Raw genomic sequence first — 26,745 nt, 5'->3', positions numbered from 1 at the left:
AAACACAGATGTGGTAGGACTATGTTGTAGAAAAAACTTAACACCGTCAGTAAGCCATGAATCACCTTCACTAGTATACATTGCACTTTGTACCAAAAAGCCCCATGTATAAAAGTGTACAGATGACATTACATATGCAATTATTACAATCATTAATTTGATTTATGCATATCAGAGGGTGGGGCAGGAACTTATCCAGTTATACACAGTTACTTCTCCAAACTAAGGTGCTATACTATTGTTACAGTACTTTTCAACCAAATTGTTTGAGCTTGTTCTTATCATAGAGTGGCCTCTGTAACAAACTACTATACATACATACATACATACATACATACATACATACATACATACATGTACAGAAGTTTTTACTGCTTTGTTATGCTTTCTCCTTTAGCCAACTTAACAGTACTTTCATTTGTGGGCTTGCTCTACACCTTGAGAGGAGAATGGAAAGAGGGTAAAATAAATCTTTGCTGGGACTCCATGACCTTGGTCACCCTTTTCCACACTAACTCCTGGTCTGTCCTTCCCATTTCAGCCCTAGTTCTTTTCCCCAGCCAGCCTATTCCACAGATCTCTCTTTCTGATCCTTCTGTCAGCTGCTGGTTCCTCAGTTGCACATTCCTCCTTCCTCCAGGAATCCTCTTGCCAACTCTGTGCCTGCTTTCCTCCAGTGACTTCAGTTCTTGCTCCTTGGTATATATGGCACCTCCAATCCACACAGCATAAACCACACCCATAGCCTCCTCTGCTTTCTGACAAATCCAATCCTTATACCTTTTCACTGAATGGCAGTTGTGCCTGTGGATAGGTGTCTTAAATAAATAAGAAGCTTCTAGGTGTCCATCCTCTTTGCATGGAGTTGGCAAATGGGCAACAATCCAAACCTTGAGACCAAATTACAAGCACATCTCATGAAAGCAACTCATTGCATCCTGTGCGTGAGGGCTGAATCATAGCAGTTCACTTCTTCTGTAACAAGTATGGACAGCAAGTATATCACAAAGGAGTGAGGCAGGAAAGAAAATTTAAAAATTAATAGTTAAGTCTCCTTAACTAAAAAGTCAAATGCTGGTGACTTTATGGACACATCAGTATATACTTTGGCAAAGGTGACATATTTTAATAGTGTTTTTGTTCATTTATTTGTTTGTTTTAAAGGGAGCACCATGAAAAATTCCAATGAACAGAACAAAATAAGATCCTGAATAGAGGGAAGATTCAGAAAAAAGGGATCTTCATTTTACATACAAATTCCACTTTGCAGTACCTACATATAAAATAATCAGAAATAATTCTTGGTTCCATTCATGTTCTAAATAGGAAGGTTCTTTTTGATACTGAGACAGCAATATAAGGCCTACAAAAATCCCTTTCTGAAACATAACTCCTATGTTTAATGGCACAATTCCAGAGATAGGCTTTGTCCAGAACTCTAAATCTGATTATATCTTTCCAAATTTTGAGAGGCCCTCCCCCTCAAAAAATGATGAAAGTTCAGTGAGCAGTTTGGCTCTATACCATATTTCATTTCACACTCAACGAATATAAAATCAACATATTCACACTAAAATGAATATGTTGATTCCAGGCTGCACCAGAAATGAATACAGGTAAGGAGAATTACTGATAAATGTTGCATTTCTCAGGTTTAATTTATTATCAAATATAAATGACTTAATAAGAAAATCCATATGATAAGCACTTTGCAGCCCTAGCCATTCAACAAGAGTAGCAAAAGGCGTGGAGCCCTCAGAGTGTCTTTGACTTATTCAGGCATGTAATTAAATAAAAGCATTATTTGCAGCTTTGGAATTTTTACCTACACTTCCATCTGCTTCCACCTAGAGAAAATATCTTAGTTGCTAATTTATTTCTGACTTTTTAGGATCTTAAATTAGGCCTCCAAAGTGACCTGGCCACTTCTATATAAGGATGCTATTTGCTCATTATCCTTCTTGACAGTTGCTCATTTCTTTTTGTTAAGCTCAGCTGTAGGCATGTGCCCAAGAGAAGCAAATATTGGTAAGGACGGAGTTCCACTGAAGCCATTAAAACAGGTTGCTTTGAGATAAGATCCAAACTAGAAAAAAATAGGCTTTTAGATGCATTTTTCTCAGTTAACAGCTTGGTTTTAATAAGGATGCAAAGCATAGAATCAGTGATTTTAAAAGGGAGTGTAAAACTATTTTTGGATTATTTTTATTATTTATAGGAAGTGTAAATTTATTTTACAGAATTTTCGATGTTTACAGAAGTTAATGAAATGATGCTAATAGTGCTGTATTGGTCTAAGCAACAAAGGATAAACTGAAGGAATATAAACAGTAGAAGGACAGAGGAAAGATTATTACAGTTGTTAGGATAGTTTGCAAGAAATCTGAGTTGAAATGTAATCCAATATCCATTATTAATTTATCTACTGTCATAAAAGCCTGTAGTACTGAAATCATCTGCTTTTAACTTCATACTGGAATCAATACAAATTTTAGAAATTATTGATACATTGAAAAATGTTTACCATATAATAGATATGGTTTGTGGGGTCCCCCCCCCTTTGTTTCCTCCCTCCTTGTCACTTTCCCTCCCTCCCTCGCTCTCTTTTTCCTTTTTTAAACGAAGCTGGAAAATGAAATTTGCTTACCAGTTGCAAAAAATATAACCCTGATTCAATTTGGTAAGAAATTGAGTCCTTGAAGAGGTTCTCCTCCACTGACTTCAACTACAGTGTTCTACTGACATTTACGTCTTTTCCAGGCATAATGTGACAATATTACAGATGATGGGACCTTGTCAGACAATAAATAAGCTCCCTTTATCCTTTGATATGCCACCAACTTCACATTCCTATACCTTCTCCAAACATTTAATTACCCAGCACTCCTCACCTAGTCTGATACTTGAACTGTCTTCATAAAAAATACTGTTTGAACGGGAAGCAAATAGGAAAAATCAAATTGGGAAGGCTCATTCCCAAATGGCACATAGTATGCAATGAACATGCATGCTGAAATCAGCTGCTGAATTAATAGAAGATTAACTATTGGCATCCTATTTTTTAAAATTGATTATGTGCCATCAAATCATTTTGAACTCCTAGTGACTGCATAGATAGATTTTCTCCATGATGATCTATCCCTAACCTGATCTTTCTAGTCTCCCAATGGTGCACTCATTGCCACTGTAACTGAATCCATCCACCTTGCTGCTGGTCATCCTCTTCTCTTTCCTTCCATCTTTCGCAGCATTAGAGCCTTTTCCAGAGAGCTGGGTCTTTGCATAACATGTCCAAAGTAGAATAATTTGAGTCTGGTGATTTGTGCCTCGAGTGATAACTCTGAGTTGCAATAGAAGAGAACAGAAGAGAAATCAACTCTGAGTTGATTTGTTCGATAATCCATTTTCTTCGCTGTCCATGGTATTCTTAGGTGTCTTCTCCAACACCAAAGTTCAAAGGCATCAATACTGTTCCTATCCTGCTTCTTTAAACTCCAACTTTTGCTTCCATGGAGAATTACAGGGAATACCATGGCTTGCATGATTCTGATCTTTGTAAGTATAGACACATCACAGCATTTGTATATCTTTTCCAAATCCTTCATGGCTGCTCTACCAAGTGCTAGCCCATGGCATACAGATAGTCCCTAGATTAAGAATGCCTGTTTACTGACAACCCAGATTAAAAGCAGAGCCTATTGTAGCAAAGTTCGAGTTAGATACATGATTCAATTAAATACACAATGGTTTGAGTTCATTACACAATACTACTTATACAGTATTATGCAATAATAGTGTTCCAACTTGCATACAATTCGACTTAAGGGTAGACCTTAGGAACAGAACACAAACTGAGGACTACCTGTATTTCTTGACTGCTTGTTTCTTTACTGTTGATGGTTGATCCTAAAAGGCAGAAGCTATTCACTACTTCAATATCTTCATTGTCAATTCTAAGGTTAGTTATTCTACCTGTTGTCATTAGTTTGGTTTTCTTTATATTTAATTTTAGTCCCATTTTTTCACTGTGCTCTTTGACTTTTAGTACTAGGGCTTGCAGATCCTTTGCATTTTTGGCTACAAGGGTAGTGTCAACAATATAGCACAGGTTATTGATGTTTCTTCTTCCAGTTTTAAAACCACACTCATCTCCTTCCAATCCAGCTTCCCTTAATATATATTCAGCATATAAGTTGAATAAATAAGGGAAGAGTATGCAGCCTTGTCGCACTCCTCTGCCAACCCGGATCCAGTCTGTTTTACCATGTTTTGTCCATACTGTGGCTTCCTGACCTGTATGTAAGTTTCTCATGAGGACAACGAGATCTTCTGGGATTTCCATTTCTCTGACTACTTTCCACAGCTTGACATGATTGACACAATGAAAGGCTTTTCTATAATCAATAAAGCATATACTGACTTCTTTCTCAATTATCTAACATGCATCAGCAATAATGTCTCATGTTCCTTGGCCTTTTCTAAAGCTAGCTTGAACATCTGTAATCTTTTTTTCCACGTAGGGCTGTAATCTCTGTTGGATGATCCTAAGCATTATTTTGCTAGAATGTGAAATTAAGGATACTGTACAGTAGTTTGCACACTGTTAAATCTCACTTTTTTGGCACTGGAATGTAGACTAACCTCTTCCAATCAATTGGTCACTGTGTCATTCTTCAGATTTCCTGGCATAAATTGGTTAGAACCTTGACTGATTCTTCTTCTGATGCTTGCCATATTTCAGTGAGTATTCCATCAATCCCTGTAGCCTTCCAACTTGGTAATTACCAGAGTGCTGATCTAACCTGATCTTCTAGTACTAGAGGTTCTTGTAAGTAAAGAAGGAATATCTTCTAGGGTATCTTGGATGTTGACATCTCTACGATATAGTGTTTCAGTATACTCCTTCCATCTTCCTTCGATCTCCTTTGAATAGGTTACTATCTGTCTATTGGTATCCTTTAGCATACCAATTTGAAGTTGGAATTTCCTTCCGAGTTCAGAAATTGAAAGGCTTTCCTTGTTTTTTCATGTCTGTTTCCATCTTCAATGTATTTACAGATGTTGTTGTAATACTGCTTCTTGTCCCTTCTAACAATTCTTTTAAAGTATTGCCGAAGGCTTTCACGGCCGGCATACGATGGCTGGTGTGGGTCTTCCGGGCTGTGTGGCCGTGGTCTTGAAGTCTTGTTTCCTAACGTTTCACCAGCACCTGAGACCGGCATCTTCAGAGTGCAGGAGCACAGACAGGAGCAGTTCTCTCTGTGCCCAGGGTGAAGTGACCCTTCTGTGGGTATTTATAGAGATCTGGGGGGGGGGGTTGGGTTACTGAGTGGCTGCTTGTTTTGAAGTCAGCATCTGTGTGTATTTTCCTGGGGATTAGGCAGGGTTTTTTCTTCTACTGAATTGTTAACGAGGGGCTGCTGGGGGTGATTAGCAAGTTCATTGTGTGAACTGTTCACATGTCCTGGTGGTTGAGCTGAGTTCGTTGACCTTTTGCAGGCTGTATTTTTCAGGATTGGTAGCCAGGTTTTGTTGATTTTTAGGCTCTCCTCTTTTTTATTGAAACTGTGCTGGTGTTTGTGAATCTCAATGGCTTCCCGGTATAGCCTGGTATAGTGGCTGTTGGTGTTGTCCAGTATCTCTGTGTTTTCAAATAGGATTTTGTGTCCAGTGTGCTTGAGAGCATGTTCAGCTACTGCAGATTTTTCTGGTTGCTGTAGTCTGCAGTGTCTTTCGTGTTCTTTTATCCTGGTATGGATGCTGCGTTTTGTGGTCCCGATGTATACTTGTCCGCAACTGCATGGTATATATACCGCATACCATGCAGTTGCGGACAAGTATACATCGGGACCACAAAACGCAGCATCCATACCAGGATAAAAGAACACGAAAGACACTGCAGACTACAGCAACCAGAAAAATCTGCAGTAGCTGAACATGCTCTCAAGCACACTGGACACAAAATCCTGTTTGAAAACACAGAGATACTGGACAACACCAACAGCCACTATACCAGGCTATATCGGGAAGCCATTGAGATTCACAAACACCAGCACAGTTTCAATAAAAAAGAGGAGAGCCTAAAAATCAACAAAACCTGGCTACCAATCCTGAAAAATACAGCCTGCAAAAGGTCAACGAACTCAGCTCAACCACCAGGACATGTGAACAGTTCACACAATGAACTTGCTAATCACCCCCAGCAGCCCCTCGTTAACAATTCAGTAGAAGAAAAAACCCTGCCTAATCCCCAGGAAAATACACACAGATGCTGACTTCAAAACAAGCAGCCACTCAGTAACCCAACCCCCCCCCCCAGATCTCTATACATACCCACAGAAGGGTCACTTCACCCTGGGCACAGAGAGAACTGCTCCTGTCTGTGCTCCTGCACTCTGAAGATGCCGGTCTCAGGTGCTGGCGAAACGTTAGGAAACAAGACTTCAAGACCACGGCCACACAGCCCGGAAGACCCACACCAGCCAATTCTCTTAAACTCTTTGTTAAGTTCCTTTTTGAGATTTTTCTCTTTCTTGGCTTTGGCTTCTTGGGAATTTCCACAATTTGTAGTGATATTCAGTTGGCTCTCCTCTCTTTCTTCATTTTTCACAGTCTCTTTTCACATTCAACTTTAATGACTTCTTTAAGTTCATTCCATAATTCCTCTGGTTCTCTATCAATAAAGTTCAGGACTTCAAAGTGATTCCTAATGTTCTCCTTGAAAATGGTGGGTATTAGCTCAAGATTATATCTTGGAAACTGACTGGCTTTCTTCTTCTTTAGCTTGACTTGGAGCTTGCACATGAGCAGTTCAGGATCTGCTCCACAGTCAATACCTGGCCATATATTTGATACTATAATTGAGCTCCTCCACCTCCTTTTAGCAATAATATAGTAAATTTGATTTCTATGTATTCCATCTGGTAATGTCAATGTATAGAGGTGTCATCACATTTAAGAAAAAGGAATTCAGTACTATTTAACTTACGCTAACCAGCTAAGTCTCTTTGGAATGCATTAGATATCTAATCACATAAACAAGAATTAAGTCTGTTGACTACTGAGAGGGAATATTTAGGAAAAGAATCCTTATTGTTTTTCAAATAAGTGAGATGCTTGTTATAAGACAATTTCCAAATCAATTCTAGTATGCATGCATCCTTTTATAAATAATCCAATTTCATCTGGTTATATCCATCTAGCTGGCTGTTAAGAGCCCTTTGGAAGAATTATTTAGACTACCTGAAAATGAGACAGCACTTAGCTGCTTATATTTTTTTTCTTTTTCCTTTTAATCTTTATCACCAAATATTTTAGTAAAAGCACCTTATATAGAAAGAAAGACTAGATAAGTTTTCTTTTTTCTAAGAGGCAATCAATTTTCCTGCAAGTAGGTTATAGCATTTGTATCTAGCTTTAAAACACTGCCTCCTATTTTAGTCTTCCTGACTTGGTCATCATCTTCATCAGCAGCTTTATAATGCCATCTGATCTGAAAGCCCTTAACAAACCAGTACTGGCTGCATCCTGCCCACCACCACAAAAGCAAGCTTAATGGGAGGGAAAGGAATTATGTTACTTCCCTCTTCTTTGTGATAGCCTATAGACCTGAAGCAATGATTCTGGAAGGATGCCTAGCATTCTTGTGTCCTTGTGCAGAGTCACTAAAAGTAAAGGAGATTAGCTTACCTCCCCCCATCCTCCCAGAGCCTGCCAGATGTCTCAGGAAGGGGTAGTGTGTGGATTGGCATGGGGAAGTTGCTTGGGAAGTGGGAGTGCAATGTTTGCATGTATATCTATAGGAGTTAGGGGTGGAAAGGGAGTGAAAGTGGACTGTATGTGAAATGGTGATATGCACACATTGCAGGTGCAGCCTCAAGCTTGAAAAAGTTTCAGATCGCCCTAAATTTGCTTTGCCTATTATCTGGAAGTTTGAAGTAGGATTAAAAACAACCTAAATCAGAGTTAGCTGAGAAAGTGTGTTTTCGCTTCAAACTAAAGTACATAAACTTTCATACTGGACCTGCTATCTGTTATCTAACAGTGTTATGTTACTGATTTCCAAGGTGGTCTCCGAAATAAGAATTGGGGTTTGAGGCAAGAGAGTTGGATGGAGTTGGTTCTTCCCCATAGTGTTATAACTAAATATTGAGGAAATTGTGTAAGGAAAACATTAAGTTTCAATATACAGCAAGCAACTCAGGAAAAAAGAAAGGAGAAGGATTCCCTTAATTCTATTTTAACTTATCTTCATATTTTAACAGGTAAAAACTTAGCCCTGCCCCAGTTCTTCCAGATTCTTATTATATAAGCACTAAATGTGTTTGTTTTTAGCAAGCAAAGATACTAAAATGAATGCATTATCCCTGAGATAATTATCCATAAGAATTTTAATAATGGCCACATAAAATTACGAGAGTAAGGAATCTACCAGTCAGCCAAAAAAGGCTGTGAAGAAGCTAAACTTTTAGCAGCTTAGTTCAATGAAGATTTTTACATTTATTTTGTTATATTAATAATAAAAAATGATGCATAACAACTTTCAACAAGGGAGTTTGCAAAAAAAAAAAAAAAAGCTTGAAATAACCAATATTCAGTAAAAATAACTGTATGATCATGGAGTTTCCACATAAAACATGAATTATTGTATCTGTCTACCATTTTTGGGGGGATGGAATAGATGGTAAAGGGTATAGCTGGATAGATAGATTATTGTTTGTAATATTAAAAAAAAAAAATCTTCATGCAATTGACCCAATTGAATACATTCTGGGCCACAAAACATCAGTGTAGTAAACAAAATAAATTTTGATTATTTATAAATTCTTACAAAAGAAGATTTTTCCTGGTTCATTCTGAAGGTTGAGGGAGAAACACTAAGAATGAGAACTGAACCCTTATAAAGTGTTGATATACTTCAAGCAGAGTAACAAACTATATTTATTCCATATTAGGGAATATTTGAAATATTAATTCTGGGTTTAATATTGACAATAGTTAAGAAACCAGAAAATGTATCCACATCCAGAGTATAAATTCACTACCTACATTTTCTCAAACACATTAAAGGATGTCAGTAGCAAAAGAGAGAACATTTGATTCACTATATACAGTGATAATAGAATCTAGGCCCAATTAAGTGATAACATAATTTGTTTGAAAATAACATCAATTGATTTCCTTCCAAGGTAATAGATGCCAAAGCCTAACCAATTTTACACATCTTGAGGGTGCCCTTGGGCAATGTTGGATTAAGTGGGAAATTTACTACTTTAACTCCAGTACAGCTAAGGATGACTTAAGCCTGTCTCACTCATGGCCCGGGGATGAGATAAAGGCAATGTCATGGGGACACAACAGAAAAAAAAAAGGTTGGTCTATTATTAGGTGCAAATGGAGACAGCCTTTAGGAGGCACAGAACTATCTATTAAAGGAGGACTGAAGAAGCATAATTTAGATATAGCAGACACCGCCATACATCACAGATTAGATAAACCATGGATTCTGTAAGAGTTGCTGCATTCAGCGCCGAATGAAACCCTCACAAAACACAGGTTCAGACTAAAGTAGTTTACTCAGGTGTAATGCATGCAGTTACAGGCAAAGCCAGAACTGGCTTTGATACATTTACATTAGTTTATATAGGGTTCCCTTCCCGCGCTCCATAAGACCCTGCTGGCTTCCGCCCCTGCCCATACTTGGGTTTCCCTTGCCCGCAGCTTCCCCCTCCCCTCTTCCAGATGGCAGGTTCAGCCATGGTCCTTGGTTCATGGTCGCTGTGCTGGCATGGCGGTTCTCGTGCAGGCAAGCTCGTGATTGCTCTTAATGGGTTGGCGATTGCTGCTTGAGCTGCGGAGCTTCTGTTTCCATTGTTGATTGCTTGCCTGTGGTGGTTGGGGAAATCCGCAGGTACAATGTATTCGAATTCCGCCTTTGGTTGATTGCCACCACCTGTTGGTAATTTACTTGCGGTTTGGTTGCTTCCTCTTTTGGCTGCCTGAGCCTGGGGCGTTGAAACTGACTAGGTGGGATGGCGCACGGGGGCATTGAAACTGACTAGGTGGGATGGCGCGTGCCATGCCAGGCTGAACCTGACAGATTGTTCTCAATTCATAAGTTTTTCTTTGGACATTAAAAAACACTGAAGAATACCTTCTAATAATATGGTGGTTTTAGAAAAGATTTCCAATGGTTATCATTAAAATACTGATTTCAACTTCCCCTGCCTTTGCTACATGTCTATAGATTGGAATCATTTCAGTTCTCAAGTTGGGAATGCTACTTTGTTCCTATACAAAGAAATACATACTTCTCCATAGCAAAGGATATTTGATATAACCGGTCATTTGTAAATTAATGCTTATTCAAAGATTGCAACAAATCGCTAGAACTCCAATCTTCCACCAGTTTGGGATCACTTCATTGCCACACAAGTCTTAATGTAAAACCATTTCTGATACAATGTACAATATACTTATTTTTTTTGTAGGTTCCTTTCTTTTTTTAGATTTTATTGTGGGGCATATCTAATTAGGTCTATCAGATGTAGCTATTGCTGTTCAGTAGATACTGGAAACATCTGATATCCCAGTTACATATGACCTACAATAGTTTCTGTAATCTGCCTTGGAGTCATTGTTAAAAAGAAGAAATGCTTAGCTGTTTTGTGATTTGCTAAATGGGATGTTGCGAAATCAGCATATCTAACAAGTACCCTCATTTTTAAGTGCTAAAGAAACATTAGTGGGAAACATATAAGTTCACTAACTAAAAAATTCACACAACTGATTGGGGTGATTTTACACTTCCAGTTGAAGTACAACACAAGCCATTTTATAGGCACTAATATATAGTCTACACCTTTTATAATCTACAGTCATATTGCCTTAAAAAGGGCTGGGTGGCAATAGATAATACAAAAATGTAAACATTATATTACTATGTTGCATTAAACGTTTTCAGCTTTTGATGTAGCTTTTATTTTGGGAATTGAGTCTTAATTATGGATTGTTGTTTATATGTTTGTGGAGGAGAAAAGTTAAATATTGCTCTTTCTATAACTGAAAAACTATATATAGGGAGAAGAACTTATGTGTGCAGAGAGAGAAAGAGACTGAATGGGAAAATGGTAACACTGCTATTTTAATGATCTATAATTATATCTTGCAAAATAATAATTGGGGTTACAGATTCCATAATAATAGGATTTATTTAACGTGTAATGACTTTGAGGAAATAGTTGTAAACTGAATAGTATTTAGGCACCTGCTTTATTTGTTTGTTTGTTTGCTTGGGCAACAACCTCAGGAAGTCCCTTTTACTCTCCTACTGGTTTCTTCACTACATTTGGGGCTCTGTACTTGCATTCCCCCAATCGATAGGACCGATGGAGCAGAATTAGGTGAAGTATTCAGCTCTATCCATTAGCAAACCTTGTTTTCCTCTTTAGACTTGGCTAGCCATCATGTCATTTTGTTAACATTATGTTACGTGGGAGGCAAAAAGACAGAATACAAGCTTCACTGTAATTTAGCCTTTCAATCACTGTTGTAGCCTGCATGAACAGACAGCTCCTGCCGCTAGCGCTCTATCCTTCCTTAGCCCATTTCATTTCTTACTACTGTGCAATGGATGATGATTTACTGTGGAACAATAAACTGTTTTCATCACAATTTGCCCTGTAGAAATTTTCTTTTAATGTTTATATTTTTAGCTCTGTAAAGTAACTGCCCCCTTACCAGTCAGGTTTTCCCTCCGGCCTAGTTGATAACTTGCCTTTCCTACCCACATGCTTCACTTTATTTCCTGATCATAAATTATAGAGTGTATAATAATCCCTGCCCTGTAAACTCCTAGCATTTCACTATCTTTGCTCAGACAACCTTTACTGGGGCCAGCAAAACTGAGTAATTCAGCCATAAGACCTTAAGAAAATGACCCTGTTGCCTCAAGTATCTGCAAGCCAGTGGAAGGATGGAAGGACCCAATTTTGTGGAACTAGTTTTATTGTATCCTCCTCTAATATGATTTTTCTGTAGGTTAGTTATTATGGTATCTTTTACCTGACTTCTCAGTTGAAAGCAGTTTGATATCACCATTATCGTTTCCTATTATAAACTTTGAGAAGCAGTCTAAATGCATTCAAGTCCCTCTGAATGGAACTTTGGAGAGGTAATAATATTAGTCTGCTGCAGCAAAATCACGGAAGAATAGCAAATGTTTTAATGTAAGATTTCATCCATTTCATCTGATACATGATTATCAATAGCAAGTGTATACTCAGACCTGCTTAACCCCACGTTTGTTTGCCTGCCATGCTTGGTATTGAAACTTACTTGGGTAAAATGGCACATTATTTGTGTGATCTTGAGGTTCCATCTCAGCGTAGGGCCTTCTTTTTGGCCAGAGTAAATTCTTTTCCTTCCAAGGTACTTTTCAGAAGGTATAAACACATCCCCAATCACAAGAGGCTCTGTTCTTGCGGCACTCCCGATACAATCCACCATATAATTTTTGACTGCCACTTAGTTGAGACTCTCTGCTACGAACTGCTTTTAAAACCTTTGCAGGGCACATACCCATGAAACACTGTCTCATCCTGCCAAATTTTATTGAGAGACGCCATGCTTGCAATTACTAGAATTGTTGCTAAATTCTTGGAGGAAGTACTCAAAAGTAAACGCAAACCATTTCCACAAAGAGTAGGGCTACCCCTCTGATTAATTTTCGATATGTAACTGTGTGTTTTTATACTTTCTTTTTCGTCCTTTTAATGCCAGTAAAGGTTTGATTGAACATATTGAACAATAGCAAGTATATAAAAACTAGGGATGAGGGTTTTAAATAATCAGTTTTGATCATTTAAAATATTGGAAATCTTCATAATAAAATATTCAAAGGCTGTGTTGACAATTGCTTCTTAATCTGCATCTAATTTCATCTAACACTACTTCTTAATCTGTATGATTTTTTATTTTTTTTTTGCTGTGTTTTTGTAGTGGTATTCCTCTTCAGGGGTTTTTCCCAAACTTGGCAACTTCCAGATGGGTGGACTTCAACTTCCAGAGTTTCCTGCCCATAGCCTTGACCCTTCTGACACTTCTACAGATTCTCGGAGGAAGCTCACCGATTCCTAAAGCATGAATAGGCCAAAAAAGTACTGACATAACATGTGCTAGAAAGACAATTATAAAGGCAATATGCTGATGTAGGCTTTCACAGCTGGCATCAATAAAGCAGTGATGAGCTTTCCTGTTGAATGGCCACGGTCTAGTTTTCTTTTGTTTCTGTCATTTCACCAGCAGCCGTGGCTGACATCTTCAGAGGCAGAGTAAGCTGCTTTGTGGTGTACCTCTTGACAGCTCACAGGCAACTGAACTGGGCTGACTGGGCTCTTGTATTTGAACCTGGAAAGCTGATCTCTGATTGGTCCATATCACGGAAGTCCAAGAAAGCTGGTTGAAAAAGGTGATCATTCCATCATCATACCAGCACCTCAGCTGGCTTGAAGTGTTAGTCCTTATGGGCCTCAGTGCTTCTAGTGAGAATACATTTGCAGAATGTGATCTGACATTTGTCAATCAGTTCTTTTCCCAATAGTACCAATAATATTTAATTAGTAGTCTTCCAAGAAGTGGCTAACCTTCTGAAAGTATTTTAGCAGTATCAAATGAACTCTAACAGAGACTGAAGACAGCCTTAGCTTTCTACTTAAATTCATGGCCCAAGCAACACTCACTTTCTCATCCTACTTCCAACTCACTGACCTATACATTATACTGAGTATTTTGTGTATGTGTTGTTTCATCGGATTGTTGTACACCGCCCAGAGTCGCTTTTGTGAGATGGGCGGCCATACAAATTTGATTAACAAATTAATAAAATAAATAAAACACTAGCAGACATTCAGATTAATATTCTTCACTGGTCTTTTTCATAGGAAAATGTCTTAGCTTTCAAAAACTGTTCTTATTAATAGCAAAACTGAACTAATTATAGGTAGTCCTCACTTAACAAGTACAATTGGAATTTAGTGAGGTCACTAAACAGAATTTAGGTCACTAAGTGATGCTGTTGTTAAGCAAATTGTCATGTGACCAGATCCAATTTTATTACCTGTTTTGCAGCAGTTAAGTGAATCACTGCAGTCAATTAGTGAATCATGTGGTTGTTAAGTGAATCACATGGTCATTAAGTGAATCATGCAGTTGCCCATTGATTTTACTTGCCAAAAGCTGGCTGAGAAGGTTGCAAATGGAGATCATGTGACTTCGGTACGCTGTAACCCTCATAAGTGCGAGTTGGTTGCCAAGCGCCTAGATTGCGATCACATGACTGTGAGGGTGCTGCAACAGTCATAACTTCAGGCACCAGTTGTAAGTCACTTTCTTTAGCGCCGTCGTAACTTCAAAGGGCTGCTAAACAAACAGTCATTAAGTGAGGACTACCTGTATTAAATGGAGGGGTCAGAGCTATCTTCCCTAAACCTGGTCTATTGTCAAATAGAATTCATCACCTAGATGAATTTAGAATAATGTCTGGGTTAATTGCTGTCTTTGGTTAGTCTTTCTCATCTGCTATACAGTATATCTTATTTATAATTTTGTTATGTTATTTTTATCTTGTTTTAAAGTATTATTAGCTGCCCAAGTGTCATGAATTTGAGATGGGTGGTCATACAAATTGAATAACAAAATAAAATAAATAATATAGATATTTCTATTGCTTTAGTGTGTATATTAAAAAAGGAGGAAAAATATAGTGATAACATTCAAATTTGGTATATAATTCAAATCACATTCACATCTCAAATACACTATTCTTCCCAAAACCTTATTAACAAACCATGAATGTTAAATCAAAATAGGGTGATGATGGGTCAAGCTGATATTATATGCATAATTACCACTGCCATCATTTTATACTTCTAGCATATTGTGGTTGACACTTTTTAAAAACTTCCTCTGAGGTGTCAAATAAACACTGAAAAAAATATTAAATACATTTCATAAATTGGATCGTAAAAGACTTACTTAATATTTTTAGCACCCTTACCCATTAATGCTTAATATGGGGTATTCCACCTCTTTGTTCCAAAGTTCTTGCAGATAACTCATATCCATATTATTAATAGTTGCTGGTTGTCTATTTAAAAAATGCTGTAGATTTTGAATCATCCAAAACACATGTCTATTTCTTTATGGGATGTAATGATGAAATTCAAAAGCCACTATGGGCACAATGACAAAGTGATTATGTGACACACACACACACACACACACACAAACACACACAGGGGTTTGGCTCCATTTTTAACCATATTTCTGTGTCCAGCATTAGAAAAAGCGGGACAAATTTGGACGCTGATAGGCTGGAACTATAATTTTTGACCCTTATTCACGTGATAAATATACATTTTGAGATATCCCTTGGTTGAAAATTGCAGATCTTTGGAAAAGGGGCAGGATCATGGGCTAATAGGGACTTATTATCAGGTTTTTAAACCATCTGAGTTACTGCAAGAGGAATTTGAATTGTATAAAACAGTGTAATGGCAGTATACTCAATTAAAATACCTCTTGATTTCACATTTTAGAAAACATGCTAGCAGAAACTAAAATTGTTGAAGGTACAATATAGATATAGAGGAATACAATTGGCATGAATACTGGGTAATATTACACACTGCCTGTACAAACTGCAAGCTTAATAAAGTTCTTTTATTTTTTCATTAAGGCCAGAACTCCATTTGAGGCATTGATGAAGCCTTCCACATTACAGCATATTGAAGGACGAAAGATAGATCATACTGAGAAGTCAACTATGGTAATTCAATGTCATGTACAGCAAAAGAACAACCCCATAAAAGAAATAATGGTTACCAGAAAATAATCAACGCACTGGAACTGTTAATGCTTAGGAGAATGTAGAATTCTCAAAAAATTCTTGCATTTAGAAGAAAGGGAATCTATTATTACTTATGTATTGTATTTATATCCCACTGCCATCCAATGACTCTCAGTGGCTTACATGATATTATTACTTTATTTTATGAATGAAGCTAAACTTGCTTGTTGTCATAAGAACCATATATATTTACAGCTGTTTTCAGATAAAACCACTATCACATTTTCAGTAGCAATGATAAACAAGTCCCATAATCAATCATTTGTCCTGTGGTTCCTCATGTACTAGGAAAACACACTCCTATTGATTTTGAAAACAAAGTCTTGTTGAATGCTGAATTAGTTGATTTTCTTAAAAGCTCTGTAATTGTCCCTGATTACTTATTTGACATTTTCATGCTTATTTAGAAAAACAAAAACAAAAACAAAAATTCCCAAATCCTCATAGAAAATCCTACTTTGAGGGATTACAGCAATCCTTCCAGTCTCTAATTTTCAGGCTAATTTTTTCTCCATAGCATATGGCAGGAAACATCAGGAAGGGAGAAAGGTGAACACCAGAGCCAAGTGAAATCTATAGGGAAATAACTTTGTCCCCCACCCTTGCTTAGATCATTAAGAATGGAGTCCTTTTAAAATAATTTAATTCACTAATTAATTCCAAATTTGATAATTTACTTAATAAACTAATATTAATAATTAATAGTTAATTAATTTAACTGGTGTGCGCTAAATGTAATCATTTTATTTTAAATGATAAGAATACGTTTTAACTGGCAATCAGTTTAGCATTCATTTTTTCTAGTCTTGTTATAGATCATACTATAATTTCCGTACAACCTGTGAGTTGAGAGAGAAAGACATATTATTTGGAAAACAGAGTCTCTCCAGCTCCTTTAGAATAATGGTTCATTATCCAGTTCCTTTAATATATGAACTTTATCTGATCCTTTTTTTGAGTAGAGCTACTGACCAAATTGTACTATGCCATTTTTCAACTGATAAATTATCTAAGTATTTCTACTGAATGATTAACGATTCACCTACCAAAAATAAAAACACAATAGGTTTCTTGCTATTTAACCTAATATTCTGTCCATAATATACGGAGTGCAAAATGCACACCAGTGCAAAGTGGCTGCAGGATCTGAGAGCAGACCACAGCAATCTCCCAGGACAGAAAGCAGTCACCATCACAATAGCAGACATCCAACAGCGGGTCAAGAACAAGAAGAGCTGGACAGCACTTGGCCCGGACATGATCCACACCTACTGGCTAAAGAAACTAACAGCAGTGCATGAATGCCTAGCAGCACAGATGAACCAGATAGGCTCCCACCCAGACTGGCTAACACAAGGAATAACAGTGCTGATCATGAAAGACCCTCACAAGGGAACAGCACCATCCAACTTCCGGCCAATAACCTGTCTCCCCACAACATGGAAAGTTCTATCAGTCATTATAGCCATCAAGCTACAGGACCATATGGGCCAGTACATGAACACAGATCAGAAGGGCATTGGGAACAACACCAGAGGCTCAAAACACCAGTTGCTCATAGATAGTCACTCAAGTCTCAAGGACTAGACTGACCAATGAGCACAGCCTGGATTGACTACAGGAAAGCCTACAACCCAATGCCACACACATGGGTTTGTGAATGCCTGGCACTATACAAAGTCAACAGGACACTAAGGACTTTCCTCAAGAACTCAGTGGGATTGTGGAAAGCAACATTGGAAGTCAACTTAAGACAGCTTGCGCAAGTGGCCATCAAGTGTAGCATATACCAAGGGGATGCACTGTCCCCACTGCTGTTCTACGTCTTGAACCTCCTCAGCCAGATAATCACAAGGACTGGATATGGATACAAGTTCAAGAGTGGAACTACCATCAGCCACCTCCTTTACATGGATGACATCAAGCTAAGAGTATGCTAAGAGTGAACGAGATATCGACTCACTGATCAACCTGACACAGATCTACAGTGAAGACATTAGGATGTCATTTGGACTGGAAAAGTGTGGCCGGATGGTAGCAAAGAGAGATAAGGTAGTTAAAACTGAGTGAACTGGGTGTACAACTGGGTGAAACTACCAGCAGGCCACATGGCAGATATACAGACAAGCTACAAGTACCTTGGTATCCCACAGTGACATGAGAACCATGATAAGGAGGCAAGGGAGACAGAACATCCAAGTACCACCAAAGGGTAAGGCAGGTCCTGAAGATTCAGCTTAATGGGAAGAACAAGATCCACACCATAAACACATATGCCCTACCAGTCGTCAGATCCCTGCCAGTATCATGAGCTGGCCAAAGGAGGACATGGAGGCTACCAACGTGAAGACCTGGAAGGTCTTCACAAAGTATGGAGGTTTCCACCCCAAGTCCAACACCAGAGACTGTACACCAGCCGGAAAGAGGGCAGGTATGGTCTAGTGAGTGTAAAAGCCACTGTTCTGGATGAAACTCAGAGCATCCAGGAGTATATCAGTAGAATGGCACTCAAAGGTGAGCTGCTGAGAGAATGCCTGAGGCAGCAGCAGACATGGGAGGAAGTTCAAGTGGAGGAAGTGCCATGGCAAGACAAGCCCCTGCATGGGATGTACCATCAACAGATACCTGAGGTGGCTGACACTGGGAAATCCTACCAGTCCCTAGAAAGGGCTGGACTAAAAAACAGCACTGAGGCACTGATCATAGCAGCACAAGAACAGGCACTAAGCATGAAATCCATAGAAGCAGGGGTCTACCACACTAGACAGGACCCAAGGTGCAGACTGTGCAGGGAAGCCTCAGAGTCAGTCCAGCACATAGTGGCAGGGTGTAAGATGCAGGCAGGAATAGCATACACTGAATGGCACAACCATGTAGCTGGCATTGTGTACAGGAACATCTGCACAGTGTATGGGCTAGACCCTTCCAATTCCAGATGGGAGACTCCACAGAAGGTCATGGAGAGCAACAGGGCTAAGATCCTGTGGGACTTTCAGATCCAGAGAGACAGGGAGGTCCTGGGCAGTCAACCAAACATCATGGTAGTAGACAAGGATCAGAAGACAGCAATGGTGATAGATGTAGTGGTGCCAAGTGACAGCAACATCAGGAAGAAGGAGTATGAGACACTGGAGAAGTGTCAGAGTCTGAAAGAGGAACTAGAAAGGATGCAGAAAGCAAAGGCCAAAGTGGTCCCAGTGGTGGTAGAAACACTCAGGGCTGTGACTCCCAACCTGGGAGAATGGCTCTACCAGATCCCAACAACAGAGCTCTCTGTCCAGAAGAGTGCAGTGTTAGGAACACCCAAGATCCTGCTCAGAATCCTCAAACTCCCAGGCCTCTAGTAGAGGACCCGAAATTGAGGAAGACACGTATCAGCCATAGGGGTGAGAGGGGATTTTATGTATGTATGTATGTATGTATGTGTGTGTGTGTGTGTGTGTGTGTGTGTATGTATGTATATATATATATATATATATATATATATATATATATCAATCCTAATGTTGGTGAAAATATAATTCTTTGTTAAATTGTAACATTCAGTTCACTAAAAGCTTTTTTTCTAAATATCTAATACTTTTTCACATGTCCACCAAAGGGGAAAGAATGTTTCCTTCTGTTTACAATCCCTCTAACATTTTGCTGAATAATTATAGGATATTTGTGCAATTCTAATGGCAGTTAATTGACTTGGATGCAAAATCTTCAAATAGAATTTCTTCATAGAAGCCAATAAAATTCCCCCAGATTAACACAATGCTTGCCATTATCATCCAGTTGTCTTCCCAAATCAATCTCCTCGGGTTCTTCCAAACATAGGAAAAGTTTTCTTATATCTGTTTCCAATAATAGCATCTACTTTTCAGAGATCATGCCTTTAGGCTGAGAAGAGTATTTTATTATTAATCCCCCCCCCCAATTAATGGATGATTTATTTAAAAGGAATTTATTTGAATCCATAGGAGTCACAGTATTTTATATTCTAATTGCTGTTCTAATTCTTCTTTAGGATAAGGTGTGGGATTCTTATAAACATCTCTCATTCTGTATAATCCCTTATCTTTCCACATTTTCACTTGGCTATTTTTGTAAACTCCTTTCTTTAAATAATCCTCCCACACAATCAAAACCTTTCAGTACAACCAATGAACATATTGATAAAGGGAATACATTTTCTTTAGAAAAGAGCATAGTATTTATAAGTTTTAATGGTGCTGGCTATAGTTCTCTTGGAAATAAATCCAGATATATAATTTTATTTATAATTAATTTGAGATGGTTGACTAGCAATATAGTATACAGTTTATAAGCAGTGTCCTTAATATAACCATTGTCTAACACTTCGCTATGAAAGTTTGACTCAGATGGAGTGACAGGAGGTGCCATGAAGTTTATTCTAGGCTACATAAATGCAGTGATGGGTATAAGGGAGAAGAATTAAGAATAAAAAATTAATTCTAGCCCAGGGAATAGGATATGTATTGTTTCATGACATGACAACCTTTCCACGTACCCTCTATTTTTATTGATAACGTTGGAGTAGTAGTTTCTCTAAAATGGTATTTTTTGGGATTACAGTGGGTGTGACATGTTTTAGTAAATACAAAAAGCAGGGGATGATTTGCAACAGAAAGGCTATGGACAGATTTCATAAAGATATATTATCATTGTTATTATGATTATAGACTCACAATACAATAGATGCCCTAGTTTATTTCATTTTTGAAACCTGTGGATTTCATAAAATAGGTTTTGTAAACTCCGTGGTGAATATTGCTAAGATAGGGCTAGATTCATTTCTGGATTCTTCATTAGTTCATATAGCACAGTTCAATGGGGTCATCAGGCAGTATTCAGTGCCAATACAAAGTTGTATCAGAAACCTGTCTTAGCTTGCCACCTATGGTCAGATTGCCTCATGACAAAAAGAGCTCTCCTTTGTCAATATTCCTAATTATTGTATTAGGAACATTTTGTAAGCTGAAAAGGGCATGCCACCAGAGGAATGTGTTCATAAGGTAAGTGCTATCATTTGCTTAAAATCAGACTGAGCATGAGGAAAATGTATCATTTGGGTGGGATACCAGCTACTTTCCTAGAGGAATACCACTCTATATTAGCTCTGAACATGAAAGACCCATGAGGAATAGAAGCATAAAAAGACAAGTACATTTCTCTCCTATATCTACACTTGTCCATCTTGTTTGAAATATAATTTTCTTTCCTCCTGATCTGCAAAAATCCTAATTAAGAATATATAGACTTCACTTGGATCAATTCATTTTCATCCTAAGTAAGAATATATAGACTTCACTTGGATCATTCATTTTCATTTCATACTGCCAAAACCCTAGAATGACAAAGCATTCAAAATAGCTACATGTATCAAATTGGGTAGGAGTTTTATATCTCCATGTACCTATGCTAGATTCTTCTCTAAGTAGGAATGAAACAGCTGTTGGGCTGGGGGCGGGGGGTTACATTATTTTTTTAATCAGAGATCAAGTACTCATATAAGAGATCAAAAATAAATCAGAACAAAAGACTCTACTTGTGATCAGATGCAATGTAGGCTAAAAAAGAGATAAAACCTAACTCAGGTTTTAGCTTCACTCATATCCAGTACAAAACTTTTACTACAGTTACTTTCTGTAGTAAAGATACCAAGTGAAAAGCTGTGCTTGTATCCTGAAACACATGATAACCTCAGTATTACTATACTGAACCACTCAAGACTGCAGACAACACATTCACTTTACTCTATGCTTAATTATAGCTAAGATACAGGAAGTTTAAGCCAGCAGGATTTGACATATTGTGATAACTCCACCTAGGAACAAGATGTGCATAATCTTACTGGGATATTTATTTATTTATTTACTTACTTACTTACTTACTAACTGGAACTTCCACAAATTCCCAATTTTTATTCAAAAACAGCTACAGCATAATTGAAATTTTAAGAACGTGCGTGATATCTGTTTTGCTAACCATGCTGCAATTTTTTGGTTTGTTTTATTTTCTCAATATTCCTTGGAAAATTCATTCCAGCAGTTTGTTGTATCTCGACATTTCACTTTTTAACAAATACAGCTCATACAGCCTAACCTAGGAAGAGAAACATACATGAGAAATCCATTTTGCTTCATTTGTTGTTTTGAGAATAGATTCTTCTGTTATCTTATTCATTATACTTTTTGTAACAAAAGAGGGGTAATGAGAACTTCCCACTGCATAACCTTTATGAAAATTATTTCCAACAACTCTGAAATATTTAAATATCTTTTTATGGGCAACACTTCTGTTGTGTTTAATGATATTCATCAACATCTCAATGTCCTGACCTTGGACATCAACAAAGTATTTCCTTTTTTATTTATCCTTTTTTTTCCCCTTTTGGCCCCTGTATAATTGAGTGATAACAGATATTAAGGTTTTGTTAGCACTTTTTATATATTTAAACACATGTTGTGCCTTTATGCCCTGCTGTGCTCTGTTCCTTTTTACGGCAAAACAAAGATGAGAAACTTGAAAACATTTCATCCTCCTTGGCATCAGTAGGAAAAATGAAGCTTTGTAAAAGTGTTGCCCTGCCAAAGATAGAAACTGTATTTTCTGCTCAAGAAGTTAACTGTTCAGAAGTACACAAGGACAAAAATTGTTCATAGAATATAATAGGGATTTCTTCTGCTGCTTTAAACAGGAGACATTTTAATCTCAGGAAATTTAGAATAAGAAACAATAGCTGCAAAAGTCCAGCTTTTTTATAATACTGTTCTCTCTTAAAAAGTAAAGCAATAAATTTGCATCTGGAAAGAAAATTTTGTTTAAGTTCTCTTTGTGTAGTTCAATGTATTTTTGTAACAAACCACAAATTTGTTGTTTAGTACACTATGTTGAATGTTAACACTGCAACTTTTGAAGGAAGAAATGGCAGACTGAAGACAGCTCCATGAAAAGTGGAGCCGATAACTGCAGTAGAATGAAAAGCCAGCAAGTAGACTGACTCTTCTTAATTCCTCTTTGGACAAGGAGAGGATTGAGATCACCCACAAGTGCTCCAGACAGTTGCTCCTCACAAGGAGACCACAAGACAGCAATCTCTGGCAGGTTTAGAGCTCTGGGAGTTGAGGGAATAGCCATGTTGCTCCAACTGCAGTCGGTGCCTTTAAAAGGACACTAAGTTCGCATACAGGACTTCCTTTTCTAATCACATTTGGAAATTGCTTATTAACTACTTTTCAGCTATTAGAAACTTTTAGATTGACAAGTCGGAAAACACCGGGTGAGTCTGCCTTCAATCTTTAATGAAAGAAAAATTTAACTACAAGTTTAAGAACTTAAAAAATTTGAATTAAGACTGATTTTAGAAAGTTATAAACTGATTAAGGGTTCAGATAAATTTGAAATAAGACTTTGGAATTAATTATAAGAGTCCTTCATGTGGGAAAGTTGACTTGTTTTGAAAATAGAAGAGATAAACAATTTCAAAAATTGGACACTAGAGGGAACTAAAGGTTTTAATTAAAGAAGAATACATAAATCTGATTAACAGCTACAGAATGAGATGAAATATTATAACATTGGAAATACTGAAGGATATATTTGAACACTGAAATCAGAAGTTAATATCAACAATGTCAATAGCAATGTTTGCTTCTATAGATAGACTGTGTCCAAAATATGTTTTGGAAGAAATGGCAGAAGATGAACAAGTTTTATCTGACAAGTTTTTATCTGACAAGACAGAAATAGAGTTGACACTGAATGAAAGGCTACAGGAATGACATGGAAAAATATTTCATTGGACATACAAAAGAAATTGGTTGATGCTTTAAAAATCAAAATGGAATTACAAATAATAAACCAAGAGAGTGCCCTGGATCATTCTTTGGATTTACAAAAGAGGTTTATTAAAGCTTGGATGAATCTTGTAAGAAGGGGTAAAAAAGAAATGAAAAGAAATCAAGTTCTATGACATTACTTGAATGGACTAAAGATTAAGTTTGTTAGAAGTAAAAGGAAGGAATATAAAGTTGGTGTATTTGATCAAGGTTAAAATAGATATATTATTAATTCTGGCAACCCTTAATGGACTTTTGCTGACACCAGAACTGAAATAACGATGTTTTAGGGATCTGTTTATACATAAGAAATGAGACATGGGATGAAGAGATCATTGGTTGTAAATTAAGAGGAGGTGAAAAGTTACTAAAATTGTATATACTTGTTTTGATGAAGGTTGGAAGTCACTTCTTTATATATTTCTTTTCTTTTTCTTTACTATATTTGCGCTTTCTTTTCTTTCTATTCTCTACATTTTTTTCTTTTCCTTTGTACTTTTTTACTCTTTCTTTCTACTCTTCTTTCTTTCTTTTAATTTTTATTATTTTCAATATTGCAATTATAATCTTTAACAGTTATTTTTTTTAAAAAAGGATGTTAACACTGCATCACATTTTGATATCTTTTCTTCAACAAGTAGCTAGCAAAGGGGCACCCACAGAAAAAGCCCAGACCAAATTATTGGGCTGGCATGATATCTGGGGACCCACGTAAAAAAATAGGCAGAGCTTCAATCACACTGTTGTAGCTGCCATCTTGACTTTTTTTTTTAACCATACCCTGCAGACACCCCTGATTCCTTTCCAAAACAAACAGGCCTTATTCCCAAGCCTGATGGCCATTCAAAGGAAGACCTCTTTTAAGGCCTAACATTATCTAGTTGTACCCTCAGATCCTCTCAGACAAAACTTCAAAAGAATCTTAAAGGAAATTTTATCAGCTAACTTCTAATATGAGTAGGAACATTTATTGAGTTCACAAGAAGATTGTACATATTTCCATGATTTCCCTGGTTGATGAAGAGCAATCTATTGAAGCGGTTTGATTAAAGGTGAGTAGGCTCTCTGACTGTGAATATGCTGCTTTGTTCCATCATACTTTGCAGAACTGAAACCTGACATTAAGAAAAGCCTCTTGGGCTGAAAGGGGAATTCGGTGTGCAACAAATTGGTCAGAGAAAGTAGAAGTGTTTTATTTTTCCCCTGAAATAAGTTGTCAGGCAGATTTGCATTTTTAAGAGCAGGCTGGCTCTTGCATGATGAACTGAAAGTCAGGTCTGTGTTATGGCTAGCTGTATTAGCATCTCTTTTCTCTCATCTGTTCCTAGCTGTCTCAGTGTTTTTTATGTGTTGATCTTCTTCCTACACAAAGGGATTTTCCCCCCTTACCTGGCTCTATTGTTTCGTTCTGGAAGCTTCTAACAAATTAATTGCAAAACCTTTCTATATTGTAGACTACTACAGTATCACTTACATCCAGGATTAAATCATTACAAGTGCAAATTTGTATAGATTTGCACTTGTAATTATTTAATTCCAGACATTTATATTTAAATAGATTACTTGTTTGTGTCCCTAACTGAAAACACATAATCTAAATCTGGTTTTAGAGACTTCTGCAAAATAATGTCATTAAGCCTAAATGAATGTAAAGACTTTAAAGAAAATATACGTAACACACAACAGAAAATTTTCATCATCAAGAAGGTCTCAACAGTGGATTTTTAACACATTACAGGTAGACCCTGCTTAACAACTATCCTGTTTAGCAAATGTTCAAAGTTACAATGGCATTGAGACAGTAACTTTATGACCAGTCCTCACACTTATGACCATTGCAGTGTTCTGCAGTTACGTAATCACCATTTGTGCGCTTCACAGCCAGCTTCCAACAAGCAGAGTCAATGGAGAAGCTGGCAGTAAAATTACAAGTCACAGTCACATGATTATCTCGCTTAACCATGGATAATGAACCATGGACCACAACAGTGGTCACTAAGCGAGGACTACCTGTACAATTATTAATTGATAAGTTACTTGTAATCTATCTTACATGTAACCTGCATATGTATGATCAACTTATCTTCCTCTCCTTTCCCTTCCATGCTTCATCCCAATTTAAATTTTACATCAGTCTAGCCACTCTATGAATTTGATGAAGAGAGCTGCAGCTCACAAAAAGTTATGTCTTTTAATAAAATTTTTCATTGGAAAAGGTGCTACTACACTCCTTCTGATTTTTTGACACCATAGGTTAACATGGCTCTCCTCCTACAGTACTTACTTGTATTTTTTAGTCTATAGATGTATAGGCATTTTGTAGTAAACATATTTAAGGCTACTAACACTTAGTATTTAAATTACTGGATTAATTTCAGATGTATTTTAACCTTTATGCTGATCAAAGGCTGAAATAGATAAACTTAAGTGAAATTTAAAATCATAGATAAAAATGATAAACCAAGTTTTCTCTGATTCAGTTGTGTTAAAACTCCAGTCCATGAAATATATTTTGCTTTAATCAAAGGAAATGCAAAACTTTACTGACATTTTTGGCATAACAGATTTTAATGTAAACATGTAAAAATGTGAAAAATAAATGTGTATTTTAAGAAATCATTTCAAAATAATATGCTATAACATAAATACTTTAAAGAATACAATATCATTGGAATAGTATCCTTGTGCCTCTGCTAAAAAAAAGTCAAGAGATGCAAAATTGATTTGTAATCTTAGTAATATTCAAAAGTCTGAACTTGAGTAGAAAAATATTGTGATGTGTAGAAAAATATTGTGACGTGCCCCCCCCCCCACACCTCCTCCAGTATAAGAACCCTTGCAATAAAGCATGGTTAAAATGAATTAAAACAAAATTGTGTTTTTTTTAGACACTAAAAAGTTTGTTGGTTTGTTTCGTCCCATGCCCAGTGAACCAACAGTCTTTACAGGAGTTTTATATTCATTTTGGTAGTTTGAGAGATTCCATGGAGT

At 37.1% G+C, this 26,745-nt stretch overlaps 1 protein-coding gene across 4 annotated transcripts in view; it reads left to right on the top strand.

Annotated features, from left to right (window-relative positions):
- LOC112541346 (uncharacterized) overlaps positions 1-26,630 on the top strand; it is a 124,025-nt gene extending 97,395 nt beyond the window's left edge. For 3 of the 4 annotated variants that reach the window (XM_088131390.1, XM_088131388.1, XM_088131391.1), the window contains one exon: positions 15,737-26,630. In XM_088131390.1, the coding sequence (XP_087987516.1) occupies positions 18,181-19,251 (1,071 nt within the window). In that variant the 5' untranslated portion in view covers positions 15,737-18,180 and the 3' untranslated portion in view covers positions 19,252-26,630. Of the gene's footprint in view, positions 1-13,302; positions 13,469-15,736 lie in introns of all 4 variants that reach the window. The other variant, XM_088131389.1, reaches the window with a different exon arrangement.
- The last annotated feature ends 115 nt before the right edge of the window (positions 26,631-26,745 follow it).

The sequence above is a fragment of the Python bivittatus genome, unplaced genomic scaffold, assembly GCF_059951505.1.
Source record: "Python bivittatus isolate LINGU-HERP-01145 unplaced genomic scaffold, Pbiv_v1 ctg000960_np1212, whole genome shotgun sequence".
Taxonomy (NCBI): Eukaryota; Metazoa; Chordata; class Lepidosauria; order Squamata; family Pythonidae; genus Python; species Python bivittatus.
The sequence above is the reverse complement of the archived record's forward strand: the minus strand, read 5'-3'. Positions and strand labels throughout refer to the sequence as shown.